Below are 21,557 nucleotides of genomic sequence, written 5' to 3' on the forward strand. Positions count from 1 at the left end.
GTGTCCCATTGCTGTTGTATGCTGTATGCAGTACGCTGATGCTGCTGCTGTCCCGTTGCTGTTGGTGAAGCTACTGATACCATTATCGCTGCTAAAGCGCGAACGATGGTATGGTGAGCTTAGGAGCTGAACAGCCGTCCCTCTGCGAAGAAGCCCAGCAGATGCCAGCTGCCCGCGGACGCTGTCCCCCCTCCTCCTCCTCGACGCGCTGAAGAGAGACGCTGCCTTTCTCCTGCAGAGAAATCCAGCTCCAGCGTTTCTGGTGTACCCTTGCGGGTGACTGGGATACCGAGACCCCCTGAAGGAGATACCAGACCTCCATCATTCTATTCAGAGGTATGGTGTTGACTAAACCCTTAGAAGAGAATTCTTGAAGCAAACCTTGGCAAAACCAACTTAACTTAAAGCTACTTACTTACTCCCCTTCCACGTGTTAGGCTTAGGTCAGGCACACTGGGGTAGGCGTAGTTAGAAGCACCAGTTGAGTATTTTAGCCTAATGTATATATGAATGTATATATGTTTTATTACTTTTAAACCATTGTATGGCTAAGAAACCATATCAATGCTTTTACAGTATTATCTCGCAATACTTATCTTACTGTACGTATTTTTATAATAACAAGTCTTGCAATTGTGGCAATACATTTCTCTTGTACGAGAAGAAAGACTGTTCAATAAATGTTAACCCTTTATTGACAAACGCCCGTCTCTCTATTCTCTACATATTGTGAAAGTAATCTGCACTAATCTGACTGAGTAAAATAACTGTCTATTGTTTCACACAACCCTAGAGATTGACTCTTGATCTGAGGACCAAAGTTGTCATGTTGCACGGTTGTTGGAAAACTGAATCCCTTCTTGTCTGTGCCAGGGAAGCTGATCACTTCCTATGCAGAGAATAAAGTTTCCAGTGACCTCTGAGCTAGTTGGTAACAAACCCAATTAAGTTTAGCATAGTCAGTAGAGGCCTGGAAGAACCGCACTTCTACGTCGATACTACTGTTTATGTTATTCCAATGCGCAGGGCCTAGTGGGAAACTAGGAAGTACACTACAGGAGGACTTCCTTCTGGACTGCGTGTAAGTGTTACCCCGATGTCCGTAAGATAGTTGTTTGTAGGGTTGGTACCTCTGGTTCGATTGAGAGGTGTGATATAACCTTTGCTGATTGTAATTTCCTCTGTTGGAAAAGGAACCATGCCCTTTAGCCACTCGTAAGGACGACTTGCGAAACTGCAGACTGCCTAAAGATCTTGCAGTTTCAGTGTCCTTTTTAATAGCCTGTATGGCCTCTTCAACATATTGGCCAAAAAGAAACTCGCCTTCAAAAGGCATGTCGACTATCTTGGTCTGGACCTCCTGGCGAAACGATGTGGACTTTAGCCATCCCTGTCACCTCAAAACAGCCGCACCCGCTAGCTGTCTAAAACCAGTAGATGCTACGTCTACTGCTGCGTCGATCATCTGTGATGAATCCAGTTCACCTTCTCTCAATGTTTGCTTTGCTTCAGTTTTCGCCGGTTCTGGTAGCATGTCGACGTAGGGGGAGTTGTCGGACCACATTTGCCTGTCTTATCTCCCTAATATCGCTAGGGAGTTCGCAGCTCTTACAGTGGTTGCTGCCATTGTGGAGACCTTCTTCCCGATGGAGTCCAAATGCCTGCCATCTCTATCAGGTGGAACCGAAATAGGTGAAGAGGGGTTCCTGGCCCGTCTTTGCGCCGCTTGAGCAACGACCGAATCAGCCTTAGATTGCCCTATTAGGCATGCAGGAGAATTGTCCGGTGCCTTATACTTTTTGTCTAAGCGGGGCAATACAGCAGGAAGGGAATTGGGTGTAGCCATAATCTTTAAACCCTCGTTCCATATGAAATCAATGATGGCAATAGTCTTGACTTGCCTTAGCGTCTGATCTTTAAAATCATAAAGAAAGCATTCGTCTTTCTTTGTTTCCATCGGGATTAGGAATCTTTTGGTCGCTAATTCCATGAGGAGATGGAAACCTTCGAAGTCTACTGGGGGTGAATTAGCAGCAGCTGGAGCCAAAGGTGACGGTGTCAGAATTTGGTAGTCACCCCACTCCGACACACTAGATTGGTCATCTACCTCTCCTTCCTCTCTATCCCCATCCGTGGTGTTCGCTTCCTGAGAATGATGAGATGGTGCTGGAGAAGGTGGTCTTGGAGATCTGAACGTGGATGTAGAGGCCTGAGGCATCGGAGTGGATGGGAGAGATGCCGCCGACTCTGATGGAGGAAAACGACGATAGTAATTGTCTAACATGTATTGCAAATTATTAAGAAGGGCCAAAGGCATTTGTGAAGAGGGCACCGTGGTAGGAGCTTGACATACAGATTCAGATAACTGTTCCTCCTCTGGATCCTCCTCTTGATATTTAATAAGTAATTCAGATGGACTAGTAGCGGTGCGGAATCTGTCGTCTACATCTGATTGCTCTTTATCTTCATCTGAATCCAACAATTGGTCAGGCAACTTAAGTGGTGATAGAGTTTGTAATGATGAATCACGTCTCTGAAGCAGAGAAGGTGATGAAATCAGTTGGGCAAAAAAGGTTGTAGATGGTGTGGAAGGCTATACTTGTAGTGCTGTATACGTCTATAAACGTGGCGTCGACGGTTTTGGCGTCGACTGAGCCGTCGTCGACGGAGATGGTGTCGACGAGACAGTCAACTTAAGTGCTGGTGTAATCTTCGTCGACGATGTTTTTGACGACGAGGCATCCTTTGTCGACGATGACTTCGTTGACGAGGTAGTCTTCGTCGACGATGAAGCTGTCGACGACGAGCCAGTCTTCATCGACGGTGGGATCTTCGACGTCGAGGCAGTCTTCGTCAACGGTGGGGTTGTCGACGTCGAGACAGTCTTCGTCGAAGGAGCACTCGTCAACGGGGTAGTCTTCGTCGACGGTGGGGTAGTCTTCGTCGGCGTAGATTTCTTCTTCTGAGGAAAATTCTTCTCAGGGGGCCTCTAAGATGCCAAAGACTTTCCAGTCCTTTTAGGGGGGCGAAACTGATGAAGTTTTAGAAGCCTTTTTTCCAGAAGGCAAGCTAGAGCCCTTGGAGGGCTGAGTTTTTCTCAACACCTTAGCCCCAGTGGAAGATAGATCTTCCTCAGCCATCCTTTTTCTTGAGGATACAGATGACTCTGAAGTCACACTTCCCACTTCAGAAAGAGGGTTGTCCTGGTCTTTAATCTTCTGTAGCCACAGATGAAGGCGTCCTTCCCTGTCTCTGAGGGTCTTTTGAGGGAAGGTCCTGCAGATTTTACATTCTCTCACCTCATGATCAGGACAAAGGCAGTAGATGCACTTTTTGTGGGGATCTTCTTCAAAAAGGAGAAGCTTTCCACAGGATTCACAAGGCCTGAAGAGAGATTTGTTTAGTAGAAGACATCTTGGATGAAGAAATCCAGTCAGAAAAGTGAAGTACTGAGCAGAGCTCAGGGAGACTCCCTTCACACGACGTGCAGTAGAAAATCTGAGAGCTTGAGCCTCTGGGGAGAACAAACATTCTGGTGGGTGCTGTCGCCTGATTGGCTGCAGTTTGGACTATACAAAGTGACTATGATAGTCATGAGTGTGGAAGTTTTTACTCTTGTAGCTTAGGGCTACTTTACTTCCTGGTTGGTTATTACCAAGGTTTTTAGTTATTATGTGCATATTATTGCTTTTTTATGTACCTTGGAACTCCCACTCCGACGACGGGGAATGATTCAGGCATGTGAATCTATGAAAGACACCCAAATACTGGAGAAGCTTAGACTCAGGAAGCAGAAAGGAGTAGCTTGGGGGAAAGAGAGGGGCTTCTCAGAGAGCAGAGATGTGTGACAGGAGGACAGAGGTCTGGTCTTCTTTTAGACCTAGGGCAGAGAGGGGTGACTAAGGGACAAAAAGAGTTAAACTCCGGTGAGAGTGAGTGTTTCCCCTACAATCCCCTGTGGTGATTGGAAACATTATGCCCCGCTTGCCGCCTGGCCTGATGAACTGGGATGACCACCTAAAGTATAGAAGGAAGTAAGAAACCTCTGAATGACCATGGACTCCGAGCTATGGATGAATGCCCAAGTAGACAAATTAGCAAGATCAAGCTTTGTCACTATAAAAACGCTGCAACAAATTTTCCCTCATTTGGGATTTCCACACAAGGTCCAAGCTACCATCTCCCCATTTCTGTCCAAACTCGATTATGCCAATAGCCTCTATCATGAATCACCTTTAACGACCATGAAAAGAGCTGCTTTTTATCACCCACAAAGCAATACATGGAATGGGACTGCTCTTCATCAAGAATAAAATCACCAAACACATTCAACAAAGGAACCTCAGCTCTAAAATGGCACCTTGCCTCAAAATCCCAAGAAAAAAACATTGGTGGCACATCCTTCTCTGTTTAAGCAGCCAAACTATGGAACTCTTTACCCCACCCCCAACATAAGATCCACCGACAGCCACCTTATCATCAGAAAACTACTCAAGAATTGGCTCTTCCCCACATAAGCACCATACACACACAAATTTACAGCATATCCCTCTGTATATAATCATTTATTTTTTACTATAGATATGTACCTATCTCTGTGTATTGCTTTGTATAAACATGTAGAATAATTATGTTAAAAAAAACGAATTTAAGTACAATAACACTTGAAAACCGGAGTTTATCTGGTGCATCTTTGGTCTACATGTACTTTTTCCATTGTGCATCTATGTACCTTCCAAGTACTTGGATAGGTGTGTTTGTTACTTTCCTCATGAAAAGCATATCCAATGCACTACCTTATTTCTCATCCTGTATCTTTATCAATATCTTTAATCTACATATACCTATCTCCTTTATGCATTATATACATTCAATATACTTATGGATCTATATATTTATCACTTTCTTCTAATTCAGCATATCCAATGCACTACTCTATTTCTCACCCTATACTTCTCTCAATGTATCTTCAAACTCAACTTTCTGGCTCATCTCAAACTTATTTCTACTACTCTTTCCAAAGCACTATCCTATTTCTCACCCTATACATCTATCAATATATCCTCTAAACCCACTCTCTAATTTCTCCCAAACCCCATACCACTGCTATGATCCCCAAAATAACCCTTCTAGACTCTCCCTTACTCTACCCCTCCTTGCATCATCTGACACCTCTTTTACTATACCGATCCCCAAAACAAACCTTTATAAACTCTTCCCTCTGACTCTCCCCTTCCACAACCCCTTTTTACTCATCCAAAAGCCTCCTTCTACTGCTATGACCTCCCCCAAAAAAATAATCAAAATCCTTCACTCTCCTATCCCTCCACTATCCTTTTCAATCAAAATAACATACTAACATGTTCACTTCTCAAATTTCATATTCCACTCTACTAATTCACCACTAATCCTTTATGGGTCCCAGAGTAGCGTGCTACTCGCCAAAAAGGAGCATCAACACCTCATCAGAGGTAAGCAAGCATTATATAAATGCAAACCGTTTTCCTCTCTTCTATCCCTCCGCTACCTTTCTCTATCCAACTAAATTACACATCCACCGCTCAAACTACTTTCATATTTCACTATACTAATTTTCAACACTAATCCTTATGGGTTCCGGAGTAGAGTGCTACTCGCCAATAAAGCGCTTCAACATCCATCAGGGTTACAAGCGATATATAAATGCAAACCTTTTCCGTTTTCTACCCCTCCCCAACCCTTCTCAATCCAAATAATTGCCTAACAGATCCACCACATAAATTACTTTCATATTTCACTATACCAATTCAATAATCCCCCAAAAAATCGCTTCAAACCCCATCAGGCACTATATAAATACAAACATCTTTCCCTCTTGTATCCTGCTGCTACACTTCTCTATTCAAATAATTGAATAACATATCCACAATTCAAATTACTTCATATTTCACTATACAATTTTTCAATACTAATCCTTTATGGATTCCGGAGTAGAGTGCTACTCGCCAGAAAAACGCTTCAACACCTCTTCAGGGGTAACAAGCGCTATATGAATGCAAACGTTCTCCCTCTTCTATCCCTCCGCTAATTTTCTCACTGTAAATAACTGACTAATATCCTCCACTCAAATTCCTTTTATTTTTCACCATACTAATTCTCCACTAATCCTTTACGAGTTCCGGAGTAGCGTGCTACTCGCCAGAAAGGGTAACAAGCGCTAAACAAAATCCAGACCTTTTTCCCTCTTCCATCCTTCCGAATCCAAAGAACTTACTAACCTATCAACCACTTTAACTACTTTAATTTCACTATACTAATTCAACACTAATCCTTTATGGGTCCCGGAGAAGCGTGCTACTTGCGGAAAAGCGCTTCGACGCCTCGTCAGGGGTAGTAAGCGCTATATTAATGCAATTACAATATGATACAATACAAAAGTGGGGAGGAGCAACTCCGACTCGGGGACAAAGATTGTTAAAACTTAGGGGCAGAGAAAAGAGACTCATGTGACAGAGAGTGTAGCTTCAAAGGGACGACCGAGGTGGTGAGGAGGAAGAGACTTGGGGAAAAAAATGTTTGTCTCTGGGCCAGACAGTAGCAGCCTTCGGGAACCTGGAGTCACACAGGCCGAGACATACGGGGATTGAGGGGTAGAGGTGCGGTGTCTCGTTGTCGCACACCGCGGGAACAGGGAGTGGTGGCCTAAGAACAGCGAGGGCTGACCGAGAGGAATAGACTTGGGGACAATAGACTCGGGGCCGAGACAGAGTATACACCCTGACATCAGAGAGTAGTGGACTCATGGGGACAGAGCGAGGAGACCCAGGCTACAGGAAGTGTCAGACTCACGGGACAGAGAAGAGCGTCTCTGGCCACAGAGACTGCAGCACTCCGAGGGCAGCGAGACATCTCTGGCACTGGTGGCACAGACAATGCCACACTCAGGGGGCAAGGGGGCATAACTTGAGCCGCACGGACTCAGGGGGCAGAGGGACATAACTGGAGCCGCACAGACTCAGGGGGCAGAGGGGCCGCAGAGAGTGCCAGACTCAGGGGACAGAGAGGCGTCACCGAGGCCACAGAGTGTTACTTTCCGGCTGAGGGGGCACAGCGGGTCACTGAGGGGCCAGAGAGGGGTGACGTAGTTTGCGAGAAGGCGCCCGCACCGGTGTTCCCAGGCCATCGCCCCCTCAGGGCCAGGCCCCCCCGGGGGGGGGGGGGGGGGGGGGGGGAGGGGGGGGGGGAGGGGGTTGCGCTCATCTCCCGCAAAGGCTCGTTTTCCGCACACTACAAAAGGGCCCCGTCGGCCCTGTTGAAATATTCATGGCGGCTGAGGCAGCCCTTACCTGAGCCCCGGGGCCCAGCTGGTGGTACCTCCGGCCACGGAAGCAGTGCTGGCACCGGCCCTGGGCGAAGAGGTTGGCCTCAAACTTCTGGCAGCGAGCGGGAGGGTCCTCGGAGGGGTGCAGCAGGCTCCAGGGGGTCTGAAGGAGAAGAGAGGCAGACAGATAATGCTTCAACAAAAGAGGCACAAGGGGCTGTGGAGAGAGGATCCCAGAACAGGAACAGCTTCGAGAGGGAGCTGCACCCCGGGGTGTGGACAGGTGTTCTGATAGCAGTGCTGTGGGAGGCGACAGGCTGGGGCTATGGGAAGATGCTCCTATGCCAGCAATCTTCGGGGCAGGGAGGGCCAGGATGGGGCTGTGGAGAGGTGTTCTTATATCAGGAAACCTCGGGTCAGGGAGGGACAGGATGGGGCTATGGAAAGATGCTCCTATGCCAGCAATCTTCGGGGCAGGGAGGGCCAGGATGGGGCTGTGGAGAGAAGTTCTTATATCAGGAGTCATGATGGAGGGACAGGCTGGGGCAATGGAGATAAGCTCTTATATCAGGAATCTTTAGGGCAGGGAGGGACAGGCTGTGGAGAGAAGTTCTTATATCAGGAGTCATGATGGAGGGACAGGCTGGGGCAATGGAGATAAGCTCTTATATCAGGAATCTTTAGGGCAGGGAGGGACAGGCTGTGGAGAGAAGTTCTTATATCAGGAGTCATGATGGAGGGACAGGCTGGGGCAATGGAGATAAGCTCTTATATCAGGAATCTTCAGAGAGGGACAGGCTGGGGTTCTGGAGAGCAGTTCTTACATCAGAAATCTTAAGAGAGGGGCAGTGGAGAGAAGTTCTTATATCACAAATTTTAAGGGAGGGGCAGGCTGGGACAGTGGAGAGAAGTTCTTTTGTCAGGAATCTTCAGAAAGGGACAGGCTGGGTAGTGGAGAAAAGTTCTTATATGAGGAATCTTCTGGTCAGAGAGGGACACGTCGGGGCAGTGGAGAGAAATTACATCAGATATCTTAAGGGTTGGGGCAGTGGAGAGAAGTTCTTATTTCAGAAATCTTCAGGTCGGAGGAACAGGCTCGGGGGATAATTACCTATAACAGGAATCTTCAGAGAGGGACAAGGTGGGGCTGTGCGAAGAATTTCTTATATCAGGAATCTTCAGGGAGGTAAAAGGTGGGGCTGTGTAGTGAAGCTCGTAAATTCGAAATCTTAAGGGAGGGACAGGTTAGGGCAGTGGGGAGAAGCGCTTATATCAGTAATCTTCAGAGAGGGACAAGGTGGGGCTATGCAAAGCATTTATTATATCAGGAATCTTCAGGGAGGGACAAGGTGGGGCTGTGGGGAGAAGTTCTTATATGAGGAATCTTCAGGTCAGGGAGGGACACATTTTTGGCAGTGGAGAGAAGTTTTTACTTCAGAAATCTTCAGGTCAGGCAGGAACAGGCTTGGGGAAGAATCACTTATATCAGGAATATTCAGGGAGGGAGGGGCAGCCTGGGGCTGTGGGGGGAATTTGTTATATCAGGAATCTTAAGGGAGGGATAGGCTGGGGCACTGGAGAGAAGTTCTTATATCAGGAATCTTCAGGGAGAGAAAAGGTGGGGCTGTGGGGAGAATTTCTTATATCAGGAATCTTCAGGGAGGGATGGGCAGCCTGGGGCTGTGGGGAGAAGTTCTTATATCAGGAATCTTCAGGTCAGGGAGGGACACATTTTTGGCAGTGGAGAGAAGTTTTTACTTCAGAAATCTTCAGGTCAGGCAGGAACAGGCTTGGGGAAGAATCACTTATATCAGGAATATTCAGGGAGGGAGGGGCAGCCTGGGGCTGTGGGGAGAATTTGTTATATCAGGAATCTTAAGGGAGGGATAGGCTGGGGCACTGGAGAGAAATTCTTATATCAGGAATTTTCAGGGAGAGAAAAGGTGGGGCTGTGGGGAGACTTTCTTATATCAGGAATCCTCAGGGAGGGATGGGCAGCCTGGGGCTGTGGAGAGAAGTTCTTATTTCAGGAATCTTCAGGGAGGGATGGGCAGCCTGGGGCTGTGGGGAGAAGTTCTTATTTCAGGAATCTTCAGGGAGGGATGGGCAGCCTGGGGCTGTGGGGAGTAGTTCTTATTTCAGGAATCTTAAGGGAGAGACAAGGTAGGGATGTGGGGAAAATTTCTTATATCAGGAATCTTCAGGGAGGGATGGGCAGCCTGGGGCACTGGAGAGAAGTTCTTATATCAGGAATCTTCAGGGAGAGACAAGGTAGGGATGTGGGGAAAATTTCTTATATCAGGAATCTTCAGGGAGGGATGGGCAGGCTGGGGCGAGAAACTCTTGTATCACGAATCTTTATAGACAGACAAGCTGGGGCTGTGGAGTGAATCTCTCAAATTAGAAATCTTAATGGAGGGACAGACTGGGGCAGTGTAAAGAAGTTCTTATATCAGGAACCTTCAGGGAGGGACAAGGCAGGGCTGTGGAGAGGCGTTCCTTTGACATGAATTACTTCCACGGGGAGATACAGGCTTGGGCTGTGGACAGAATTACTTATGACATGAATATTCAAAGAGGGCCAAGCATGGGTGCGGAGAGGTGTTTTATAAGTGACAGGCTCCAGCACCAAGCAGACACCCAGAACCCTTCGAGCCCACCCCTTCTCACTTACCTCAGCCTCCTCCATGCCTCGTCTGGTCCCTGGTCCTCCCCGGGCTCACCCACATTCATAGCAGCCTCCCTGTCCATACAAACACAATGAATAAAGACCTTGTCAGTTAACTCCAAACCTTGGCATACTGCCAGCCAAACCCTCTCCCATTGGAGATCTCATTCATGGACACTTTCTATGTTTTCACATTCAGTGACTCTTCAAAAATCAATTTCTCTCAGCGTATGAAATATCACAGTGTCTCCTTGAAACCTCCCTCACGGATGTCGTGCAATGCTGAACATGTCCTAAATGCCACGCTGACCAGGGATTTCTGGGCTAAAAAACAGAGTTTACTCATTCAGGGACAAAGCCCCTCATTTCCTAAAGTTTTGCGTGGGTACTGGTGTAACGCGTTACAAAAAATGGCATCAGTTTACTTACCATGTTAAAGCCCCACGTGTGTAAAGCTAAACTGCGTAGTGTCCCTCAAACTCAACCAGAAACCCGAGCAAACATGGTCCAAAGGCGTCAAACCTTTTGGGCTCCCTAAACCCCGACTCAGGATCTGGCAGTTATTTCCTGAGTCGTAAGTGTATGTCAGAAGGTGGCGGGAAAAAGAAGGGTCCCATACAAGATCTCTTGAGGTCGCCCTGCCAATAAGGCAAACATACCCAAACTCGTGACTGGATGGATGTTCACAAACATTGGCCATGTTTTGACTGCCTTCTCTGGACTCTTAAACTCACCTCAACTGCAATGAAGGGGAATGAGACCCAGACACACCTTTTTGTCAGAATGAAAACAAGGGGAGAGGTGGGATTAAATGTGGAATTGCGAATTTGTCCAATGGCCGCGGATTGTCAGCGCTGTCGACATTTTGGAGTTGAATCGTAAAGACTGGCGTACACATATTTTTTTTCAGTTAGCAAATGTATATTAGGGGATAAAACCAATATATTACATTAAGAAGCACGGAGCTTTACAAAGAACAGTTTATATGACGTTCGCACATAATCCCTAATTGGGGGTTGAGGTAGTATGAGACCTACTGAATGTATATAATTACAGTAACCGGTTGCTGAGGAATCTCAGAATACGTGTTACAACAAATTGCTGCATAGAGCTAGACACAGGTATCCAAATAGGTGGATCAGAAAAACTTAAAGGTATGGCCATCACTCTTGAGTCTGCATGAAGTCTGCATACATTAGTTACGACAATTCAGTAATACTCAAAGTACAGCCCGATGGCCGCCCTCCTGACGTTTACATGCGGCCCCCTCCTCAACAGACTGCTGTTTACTCGATTTAGCACTAACATCAAGGAAATGTTAAGTAAATAGGCAAGCATATTATTCAAAGGGTAAATGAAGTTAAACAAAGGAAGTAACTAGGGAGTCCTGCACCGCTCAACTTTAGGAACACTTTCATTCTTCCCCTCACCTAGACAACTAAGCAACTAGTGAACGAAGAGGCAAGTCAGATGTTATCTTTATCTTTGAATGGCCTGGGTTTCTATTATACATGAACAACATTATTGAGCTTTATTCCAACACAGAAGAAGCTTTTGTATAGCGCAAATCCGGAAGTCATGTATTTCAATGTCTTCGTAATTGTGATAATGAGCAGGAAAGTGAAATAAAACCGTTGGCTAGGATCACACAATTTGGTTAAGTGGTAAAAACAAGGATTAAGCCCAGGTTTCCTGGTTTCACATTGTGCAATTCAGTCACTAGATCTACATGCTTCCTTTCACCTAAACCCACCTTACAGCCAATCCCCCCCCCAACCCCACAATCACCACACTGGCTGGCATCAATGAGTCCCTCTGTCACATCGCTGACCAAACCGTTTGGCCCCTTGGAAAATGTTTTCAAGTACCCATTGGTTATGTTATTTGCATTTGTATAGCGTGAAACTGCTGGTGTTGCACTGCAGCAAACAACTTTGACAGATTGCAGGCAGATTTGTAGTTTGGTTGTGTAAGCAGTGGCTGTATAAGTGTCCCAGGGATACATCAAAAGCCCTGGTTTCCTGTAGGGTATGCCTCCATCTTTTGTACATGACTCCAATGCTCCGTTGTACAATGTTTCTTCTGTATGTTTGTCATACTCTTGTAAACCAAGGCGTGGGTCAACTCTTGGCAGCTTCTGGACACCGTGTGTGGTGATGGCTTCTCTTGTCCAGAAATCCAACGGCGAGTAATTTCCTACTGCTCTCCTTTTTAGAGCCATATTCTGTACTTGATCCGGGTTGACAGCTTTCACCATGGAACTTGCTCCTACTAGACACCTGTTGTATTTATGGGTTCTCAAAACTCATTTCTTTCCTTTGGCGGAGACATAAGGACACATCGGTGCCTATGCTATCCTGGATCTGCAATACCTGAACTCTGTAAATCTTTATACTTGTGATGGACACTTACATCTTGTTGCTGGTAATTAAAGCATTCCTAGAGATGGGATTACACAGATTAAGCGGATTATTAAATTATAATGAATCTTTCCTTTCCCAAAAATATGGTCAAAATGACATGATGGATAAAGTCAGCGTGTCTCATAATTAAGATTGAATACATAATCTATGGTTTGGGGGGAAGCTATGGTTTGAGAAATTGTACTGTAATCCCAACAGCAACTATCCCAATAGGATCTAGCCTAGTTCTGTTTGTACTGCTACTGAGAGTGAGCTTCACACGAGGGTAATCATTAAAATACTCTTAGGCAATCCCAATAGTGTACAACTAGCAATAAATGGTTGAAACACAGGTGGACAGAACAAAAGCAACATACAGAAAGAAGAGGATATTATGTCGGAACCTAAAATCCTATGGTATTCTGAAGTAGATATCGAGCAATTAGAACGATGACCATCAATAATGAATACTGGGTCTACTACTAGCAATAATCAGCAACAAACTGAGTCAGAGAAATTCATCATATTCAAGAAGAAACATGTCCACACGGTTTTAGATGGCGATGTACTTTTAGAACATTTATGGGCAAACACAATTCTAGGAACATTCCGCTAATATTCACCGACGATCCTCATTATACTGGTGAGTTCAGCAGTATAGGCTTGAAATGTTCCAGAGAATGGATGTTTGTATCTATTAAGACAGCAGGACGATTAGTCAAAAATAACTGGAAGCCATACAAGAATTGGAGGGGCAAATTAAACTTAATTCTGCTAGATCTGATGCTAAATCTTTAGCGGCAAAGATTAATAAGGAGATCGCAGACTTCAAAGTTAAAAACAAAAAATTGAAGAAGCTACAAAAAAAGTATATTGAACTAAACTCTGAAAAACATGCCACTATCGAAATAAAGATTTTTACTCCAAACCTGAAAACACTGGAGTTTCTAACACAGTATCAATGCTGTAATAGGTGAAGGTTTATCAGCTTTTCAGAAAGCTCAACATACTCACACTCTACAAGCGATTCAGACCCAGCCCCAAGCCCGTATGTTCCACATTGAAGAGGTTATATTTTTTAGGGAGAGGATCAAGTAGAGGCAAAGGAAAACATTAGCAAAATCAGGAAATGAGAAAAATCAACACTAAGGTGAACATACATATGGAGGATAGATACATAATCCCCATACATAAAATCTCTAAAAGACCCCATTGATACTTATGAAAAGGAGTTTTAATCAAAGGTTTTCTCCTTTATACCATTGCAGCGCACTGATTTTACTCAATTAAAAATGGATTTGATACAATTTTCCAGAAAAATTTGGTTGCTAATTGTTTTAGGGGAAATCTGGCATGCTACAAGAAATAGGCTATTCTAATTTTTACAGACAATCTCATTTTGCCTTCTACATGCAAAATGCCTATGGGAATCATTACCTTTACTGTTCTTAAGGCACTAGACAAAGTTGTACACATAAACAAATATACTACATTGAACATCTTCAAACAAGAAAGCTGGCCCTCAGATGCCTAAAGTGAGACAATCAAATCATAATCAAATCAGCAGATAAAAGTGTAGCTATTGTGATCCAGGATAGATCTTGGTAGTAGGAACAAGAAACAAGAGGTAACTGAATAATAGTAAACACTATAGGAAGATCAACCATGAACCCACAAAGTAAATTCAATCAAGCTGTGCTAAAACCCTTGGCGGAGTTAGGTAAAGGAGAAGGTTGGTGGACTAAAAAAAGAAGAAACATTTTTGGACAATGTAAACGCTAGAACACATGACCAATACACACACTCTAAAATATATAAACACCCTTCAAAACCACCTGGGAGACCAATAATTTCTGGAGTGGACTCAATTCTGAAACCTATAGCAAAGCACGTTGATGTTTTCCTCAAAGCTTTCATCAGACATTCCATCATATGTAAGAGACACCATGGACATAATTAAATAGAATATACAAATTTAAATATGGAAGAGGAAATCTTTGTCTCCATGGATGTCGAAGTCCTGTACACCGATATGTCACAGGAGGCAGGACTAGAAGTATTGGATTGGTATCTTGAGAGACGATCAAGTCTACATTCGGAACCCACTGAATTCATATCACACCTTGCAAAAATATGTGTACCCAATAATTTCTTCAAATGTATTCATCAATTTTACATCCAGGTCAAAGGAATTGAAATGAGATGTCTCTTTGCCTTTGCCCCAGAATTGGCAGTACTGTACATGGTTAAATACAAGGAATGGTGGCTATAGGAAAATACATCCCTTTAAAGAGTATGTTGTTTTATTGCAAAGGTACATTGACAATGTATTAATATTATGAAGAGACGTCAACAAACTATGCACATTTCATGAGTGACTTAACTCTAGGTCACCACACATCAAGTTTACCTTAAGATACTATAAGATGGAAATTAGTTCCCTGGATGTAACTATTAAACATAAAGATGGCCACATTTACCCCATCTTATACAATAAATAAACTGACAGGAATTCCTTTTTACATTAGTTGAGCTTTCATCAAAGAAAACTGAGGGACAAATTGCCCTATGGCCAATTCCTGAGGATTGCTTCTCCTGAAACTCCCCCCAAAAACTACAACTTCGTGAACATCCAAAGAAAATGCTACGAAGATCCTCCAAAAGGGCTAGTTACACTCGGAGAGATTGTCTATTACAACCAAAAGAGAAGCACCACAAATAAATATATTTATGTGTCACCACATTTAATACACTTGCTACACAAATAAACAAGCATTGACAAAGCCAAAAGGTCTTGCAATGTCCTTGGCTTTCGGCAGTATTGCGGGAATCACCCCCTCCCTCCTCACCCCCATCCCCTCCAGCTGTGGGGGCGAATAGAAAAAATTCCCTTACCTGTCAAGCGCAGATGCCGCACCTCTTCCCCAGCCAGTTACGGCTGTGCGGGTCACAGGTGAGCACAGGAGGGGGACGGGAAGAAAGACAACATGGACAACAGGGTCGGGCGGGAGCAAATGGAATGGGGTGAAAAAAAAGAGAACACGAACAATGGGGAGGGGGCGGGAACAAAGGGAATAGGGTCATTGGAAGGGGAAGGAAAAACGACAGCACGGACAACAGGGAGGGGCGGGAGCAAAGGGAGTACTGACAATGGAAGGGGGCGGGTGCAAAGTGAACAAGGACAACAGGAGGGGTGGCAGGAAGAAAGTATAAGATGAAAGGAAATTACTAAAGAAGCAGAGGCAAAAGAAAAAGTAGTGCGGATACCAAAACATATGGCCCGTATCGAAAGGATCCATGCAGCAGGGGCAAACACCAGGGCGGAAACAAAACCGCCACAAGGTGGGACAAATGTACTCTATCCACAAACCAAAACTATGGCATTTAGAAAGGCGGACCAAGTAACCAATCACAAGCTGTGGGTGTGTGGTGGGTGTCTTCTAACTTCCCAGAGACATTAAAGCATGCCTTGCACAGGCATGCTGACTAAGCTCAAACAAAAAATGATTATCAGAAAGAACAGACACACCTATATTTGCACTGAGGTGAAGTAGAACATAAAGGATAATCTCGTCAGATCTAACAGCGAGCAAACAGGGCCTACTGCTACCCTCAGATCAATGACTGGGTTTCCAATAGTACAGGGCCTCAATAAATGAGGTAACTGTTCGGTATGTGAAATGACCATTGATGGTACGGAAATTACCTACTATAACACCATGATCAAACACAATGAATTTAATAACTGAAACACAAAGATGTGATCTACATAATTCTATGTCTCTGCAACAAGGCTTAGATCTGCAAAACGTCAAGTGAAATCAACAAAACAAATGGTAAACATAAATCATGAATAAGATGTATAATCCCAGACGCACCACATGTACAAACTATATTGACAAATAATCACTCTGAATCCTAGATGAGGTGGAGTATTTTGAAGCACATTAAACCAAGAGCTGGCAGTAGTGAAACAATACTGTAACACTTGGAGGCTAAAATTGATCTTGAAATTTCAGACGATTAAAAATGCTTTGAACAAACTATCGAAAATATACAATATCATCTAATAAAAAAGCCATGTATGCTAAAATGTTTTGACGTATTGGAGTAGACATATTAACAACTATGAGCACCCATAACTGTGGAATTCCAGGGAATCCAGTACACTTCCAACTGACAGATTAGACACCAGATGCTATATCCTCCCACAGGGAAACCATCAGACAGATTAAGGGCTATAAAAGATTAGATCTCAAGCCACTGATGGCACCATCTAAAGCCAAAGCACCAGAGACCATGGGTGTATTTCAAGGTCACATGCAAGGAAGTTCATTTGAAAGCATTTGTGTATATCAACTCTGTACAAATCTTGAGTAATGTTGCTTTGAGCTGAATTTAACAACCGCATCACTTGCAGCGAGCACATCTGAGGTCTCCCAGGAAATATCTGGCAATGGTTACTGCAATTTGTGCACAATCCGAGCTCCATTTGGGACTTTCATTCCCACAAAGAACGTGAATCCAAATAAAGAAAGATGACGTTTGCAGACTACAACGTCCATAATATGGTAGTCCTTCATATGACGAACATCAACGCGGTAAAACACTGTGTACAAGGAAGAAAGAACTACAAATGCCATCAGTATTGTAGATTTTTTTGCCGCAACGTCATCATCCACAGGTACGAAGCATGCTGCATTTTAAGAGGGGCATTTAATTAAAAACTTCAAGTTCGGTAATGCACTGCGGGATACCAAGATGGAATAGAAACAAGCGCAATCAACCCCCTGAAGAATTTCACAGTGAACCACTGATGAATGGTGAGCCTCCGGAATCCTTTTTGGAGTCTAGGAAAAAGCCACTTGGGCCCCTCACTAATAATCGGAGTAAGAGAAGACAACAAGTAATAACAAATAAGGATTGCAAGACTTTCCTAGAACTACAAATTTAAATAACGATCAGGCACAGTGTGCTCGCTTTAACAACACTGATGAAAACAAAAGTCTTGATCCAGTAAGGTGAGATCATAGAGGTGAATGATACGCAGTGCAGGTGAAGTGACTAGTGCTCAACATACATCAATCACCAGTTATTCACCTCTTCACAGAAGCACAACGATAGACCAATAGGGATGCCCCATACATAAATATGCTCATCAACATAAAAGATAGAATATCTAACCAGACACATTCATTTGTATATATTTTTTTCTTCTTCAGCTCTCCCCGACTTATGTTTGGGCCTGAGGAAGATCTCAAACTTCTCCGTCCCGCCAAAAGATTGAAACACGTTGGCCTACCTAATAAGTATTAATGTGCCCTCATAGTTGAAATCTGTATAAATCTTTATACTTGCGATGGGCATTTGTATCCTCTTGCTGATTAAACGATTACCTCAGATGGGACTACATAGAAGTAGATGATGCACTCGTATTACTCTAAGTATGAGGCCGAAATACGTCAGCATTTTTTCTCTTATTGTTAAAGTTTACCAAATACATGTTGTGTATTGTTTGTGTTGTAACTGTATCAATATGAGTGGTTTGCATGTTTATAGCTGCATTTTCCATTTACAGGTGTCTCAACTGGTAAAGAAATGTAATTAAAATTATAATTGTTTTTTTCCTAAAAAAATATTGTCAAATGCCATGATGTACAAAGTATGCATGTCGCATATTTACGATTGAATGCATAATCTAGCGTCAGCAGGGGTACTTATGGTTTGAGAAACACTATTGTATGACAGCTGGCATATTCATAGTTGGTAACACTGAGGACCCCTGGACCTCTCATCCTGCTACTCTGGCCATCTTCCAATCCTGGCAAATTAGTTTGTGTATATATTTTTTCTTCTTCTGCACTCCCTAACTTATGTTTTGAAATATCCATTTGGCCCTGAGGAAGATCTCAAGTTCTGGCTCACAAAGAGATTGAAACGCATAGGCATACCTAAGGAGTATTGATGTGCCATCAGAGTTGAACCCTGTAAATCTTTATACTTTGAACAGAAGCTTGCGTCCTGTTGCTGGTGATTTAAGCACTCCCTCCAATGGGGATACATAGATTAAAATGATGTACTCATATCCAAACAGGGATTATTGATTTATAATTCAAGCACGAGAGTCAGGCATCTGCATTTTTTCTATTCATATTAAAGTCTGGTGAATATAGGCTGTGCATTATTTGTATTGTTACTGTATCAATATTTTTCATGTTGTTAAATTTTCCATATACAAGTGTCGACTGGAAAACAAGTGTAATTGAATTCATAATTAATGTTTTCTTTCTCAAATAAATATGAGGAAACAACATGATGAACAAATTCTGCATGTAGCATATTTACGATTGAATGCATAATTTATGGTTAGCGGGCACATCTATGGTTTGAAAGTACTACTGTCTAACAGCTGGTATATCAGAGTCCAGCGCAATAAGGACCCCTTGGCCTCTCATCCTACTTATATGGCCATCTTCGCATCCTGCTAGTCCTGGTGATGAGCCTCTTTCTATAAAGGGTTGAAAAGATGCAGACCAGTGCCCCATGAGCCAACTCTTCACAAATTTAGAATCATGTTTTTAGAGGCATACAAAGATTTTCCTTCGATAGTGCATTTTTTTGGCTAGTTTGTGCTTCTTTTTCTACACTGTATGTACGTTAAATCACTCCATGTACCACATTTGAGGACCAGGCACTTTTCACAACCATCGACATAATTGAGCCTTCTTTTGGTAATTTCTAAATTATAGTCAGAGCTTGTAGTATACCTACTTACTGCTGGATTCCTCTTCATTTATTACACTCTAGTTTTACATCTACAATGATAGTAAAACACTTTCAAAAATTAATTTCTGTAATTATTTATCATAGGAACCATTTCCGTGTTTAGATTTATTGTTCATCCCATGTTCCTGGTTATCCTTAAACCCAGATCTCTTGACTGGGGGTGAATGTTTTGATTTGTTCAGCATTCCGTCCATCAACTGTGTGTCTTATCCTTGGGAACGTCCTTATGGATATAACATGAGCCAGTAATAAAATACAACTAATTACAAAATGTGACTCAAAGCTTTAAAATGAATAAATGAGAGGCAAAAAGTAAGTTGCCCACAAAACTTACCATAAGAAATGGTTTGCGCTGACTGGATATTCCCGATGTTGGAGTCCAACACATTTGAAAGAAAATTCAGCAGAAACGCCACATCAGCTCATGGATCAAAAAGGAAGCCCGTCAAGATGGCCCGGTCATACTTGTGGAATTTTGATTTCATCAAGCAGTTGGTAAAAGAAATAGAAAATGACAAACAATTGATTATTGTGAGTATCTTGAATGATTTCCAACAAGGAAAATCAGACTTAAATCTGTCTTAAGTCGGGGGAAATTCGTCATAAATGTCACAGTGGTGAAACGGTCTTAACCTACAGCCAAACTTCTTAAACAGGGCCAGTTTAACTGGGTTAAGATATTGATAAGAATGTCTTAAACCAGGAATGATTCTCGCAATTTTCAAGAAAGTATAAAGAAATTTAAACGTATGATGATGCTCTTTATTTAGGTCTTGCATACCAGACAGCTTTTAGCAGTCTATAGGTGAAAGCCTATTGTGGAACATACCAAACACAGTGATTAGAACTCGCCCACTGCTTATGTTTGGTTGGCTTTATTGTCCCTCTCTTGTGCTTGCTTTTTATATGATCGATTGCCCCCTAGAACATAGCTTCTTTACCGTCCTTTGGACTTTCTGACTTTTATGCTTCCACTACTCCCATTCAGGGAATCTTTTTTCTTTTATAACCACAGAGATTCTATCAAAAAAAGTGAATAAGTGATATTTTTTATAATTTTAACCGTTTGTAGCAGGGTGCTAGGCTCTCTCTTACACATGGAAAGATGGGAGCACAATGTGCTTGTTAAAATACCCCTCACACTCTAAAAAACCAGGTAGAGTCATGCTTCATCATAGGGGTCTTCCCGCCCCTATAACGGGACGGGGCGTGCTACGACCAAACGAAATACGCGGGAGCACTAAGATGTGACAGAGGCTATGTGTGGGTGCATAGGTGTCAGTGAAGGTGTAGGGACCTAACACTAGTGGTTGTGCAAAAAGTGAAAAAATTGAAAAGAGTTAAAAATTCCCTGGCTTGGTAGAAAAAAACAATTTTATTAGCTTCTCCAGCTGGGAACATTAAGAAGGGGTTGTGTGGTAGAGCATTAGCTACTACCTAGTCGACATGTTTCGTAAGCAGTCCCCTACTGCTTACTCATCAGGACCAAAAAAGGTCCCTACTGTTTTTACTCAGTTCTAACAAGTAGTGCCTACTGTCCTATAAACAACCAACAAAAATAAGTTGGCTGTTTTGGCTTCAGGGCATGAGTTGGCCCAGGTGAAGCAGAAAAAATCGACCTAATGTGGTCTCTGTAAAGGAAAAGGAAGAGAAAAACCAACATAAATGCATGAATAGGCATTAGTATCTGAATGGAAAAATACAAACAGACAAATTGTTCCATATTGTTGGAGGGGAACCGCATTTTCAAAATCCTGAAGGCGGTTGGACTCCTACATGAAATTCAACATGTAGTCATGTGTCTCTCGACATCAACTGCCCGTCATGGGAGACACTAGTAGTACCGTTTTGTCGGGACCACTGTCATAGCATCACACACACACAACACTCGTGACTCAATGCACTTACAACAGACTAGCAAAAGAGAGGGGAGGGGGACCTCCTTAATAACGTTTTAGAAGTTGTTAACGGTAACATACTTATCTCAATAGTTATCAATGCCCCATGAGTTTGCAGGCGAAGGGTATTCTGCGCAGTTTACTATAAAAGACAAAGTCTCGTTTTAGGTGGTTTTTACAGGCAGCGAGATATTTGTGCTTTTATCTACCCCCGCGACCCGTTTATTTAAAGACTCGAGGTCGGAGTCTATTACTTACATTTCTGCCAGAAAAAGAAAGCATTATTCCTACCCCCGTGCTCCTCCGAGGATAGCCGGGCTCGAGTGACTGGATGTTTATGAAAGCCTTTGCACTTCCGCGTTTGTTGCACGCTGGGTGCCGCCCATTCCTCAGTGCTAGAGCGTCAACCAACAAAGATGGCCGCCTGTTTGTGGCGCGGCCGGAGGGCAAAATGCGGAAGTCTTTTCACAGTGTCAACTGTACTGACATTAGGGGAAGCAACA

General features: G+C 43.4%; 1 protein-coding gene across 1 annotated transcript in view; it reads right to left on the bottom strand.

The window, feature by feature from the left end:
* Positions 1-19,518, bottom strand: part of TRIOBP (TRIO and F-actin binding protein) — a 525,566-nt gene extending 506,048 nt beyond the window's left edge. Inside the window, exons 1-3 of the mRNA XM_086962950.1 lie at positions 19,491-19,518; positions 9,975-10,043; positions 7,320-7,463 (exon numbers count right to left, since the gene is read on the bottom strand). Coding sequence (XP_086819076.1) covers positions 7,320-7,463; positions 9,975-9,989 — 159 coding nt within the window. The 5' untranslated portion in view covers positions 9,990-10,043; positions 19,491-19,518. The remainder of the gene's footprint in view (positions 1-7,319; positions 7,464-9,974; positions 10,044-19,490) is intronic.
* Between the last annotated feature and the right edge of the window lie 2,039 nt (positions 19,519-21,557).

Source organism: Lissotriton vulgaris, chromosome 1_1 (genome assembly GCF_964263255.1).
Source record: "Lissotriton vulgaris chromosome 1_1, aLisVul1.2, whole genome shotgun sequence".
Lineage (NCBI taxonomy): Eukaryota > Metazoa > Chordata > Amphibia > Caudata > Salamandridae > Lissotriton > Lissotriton vulgaris.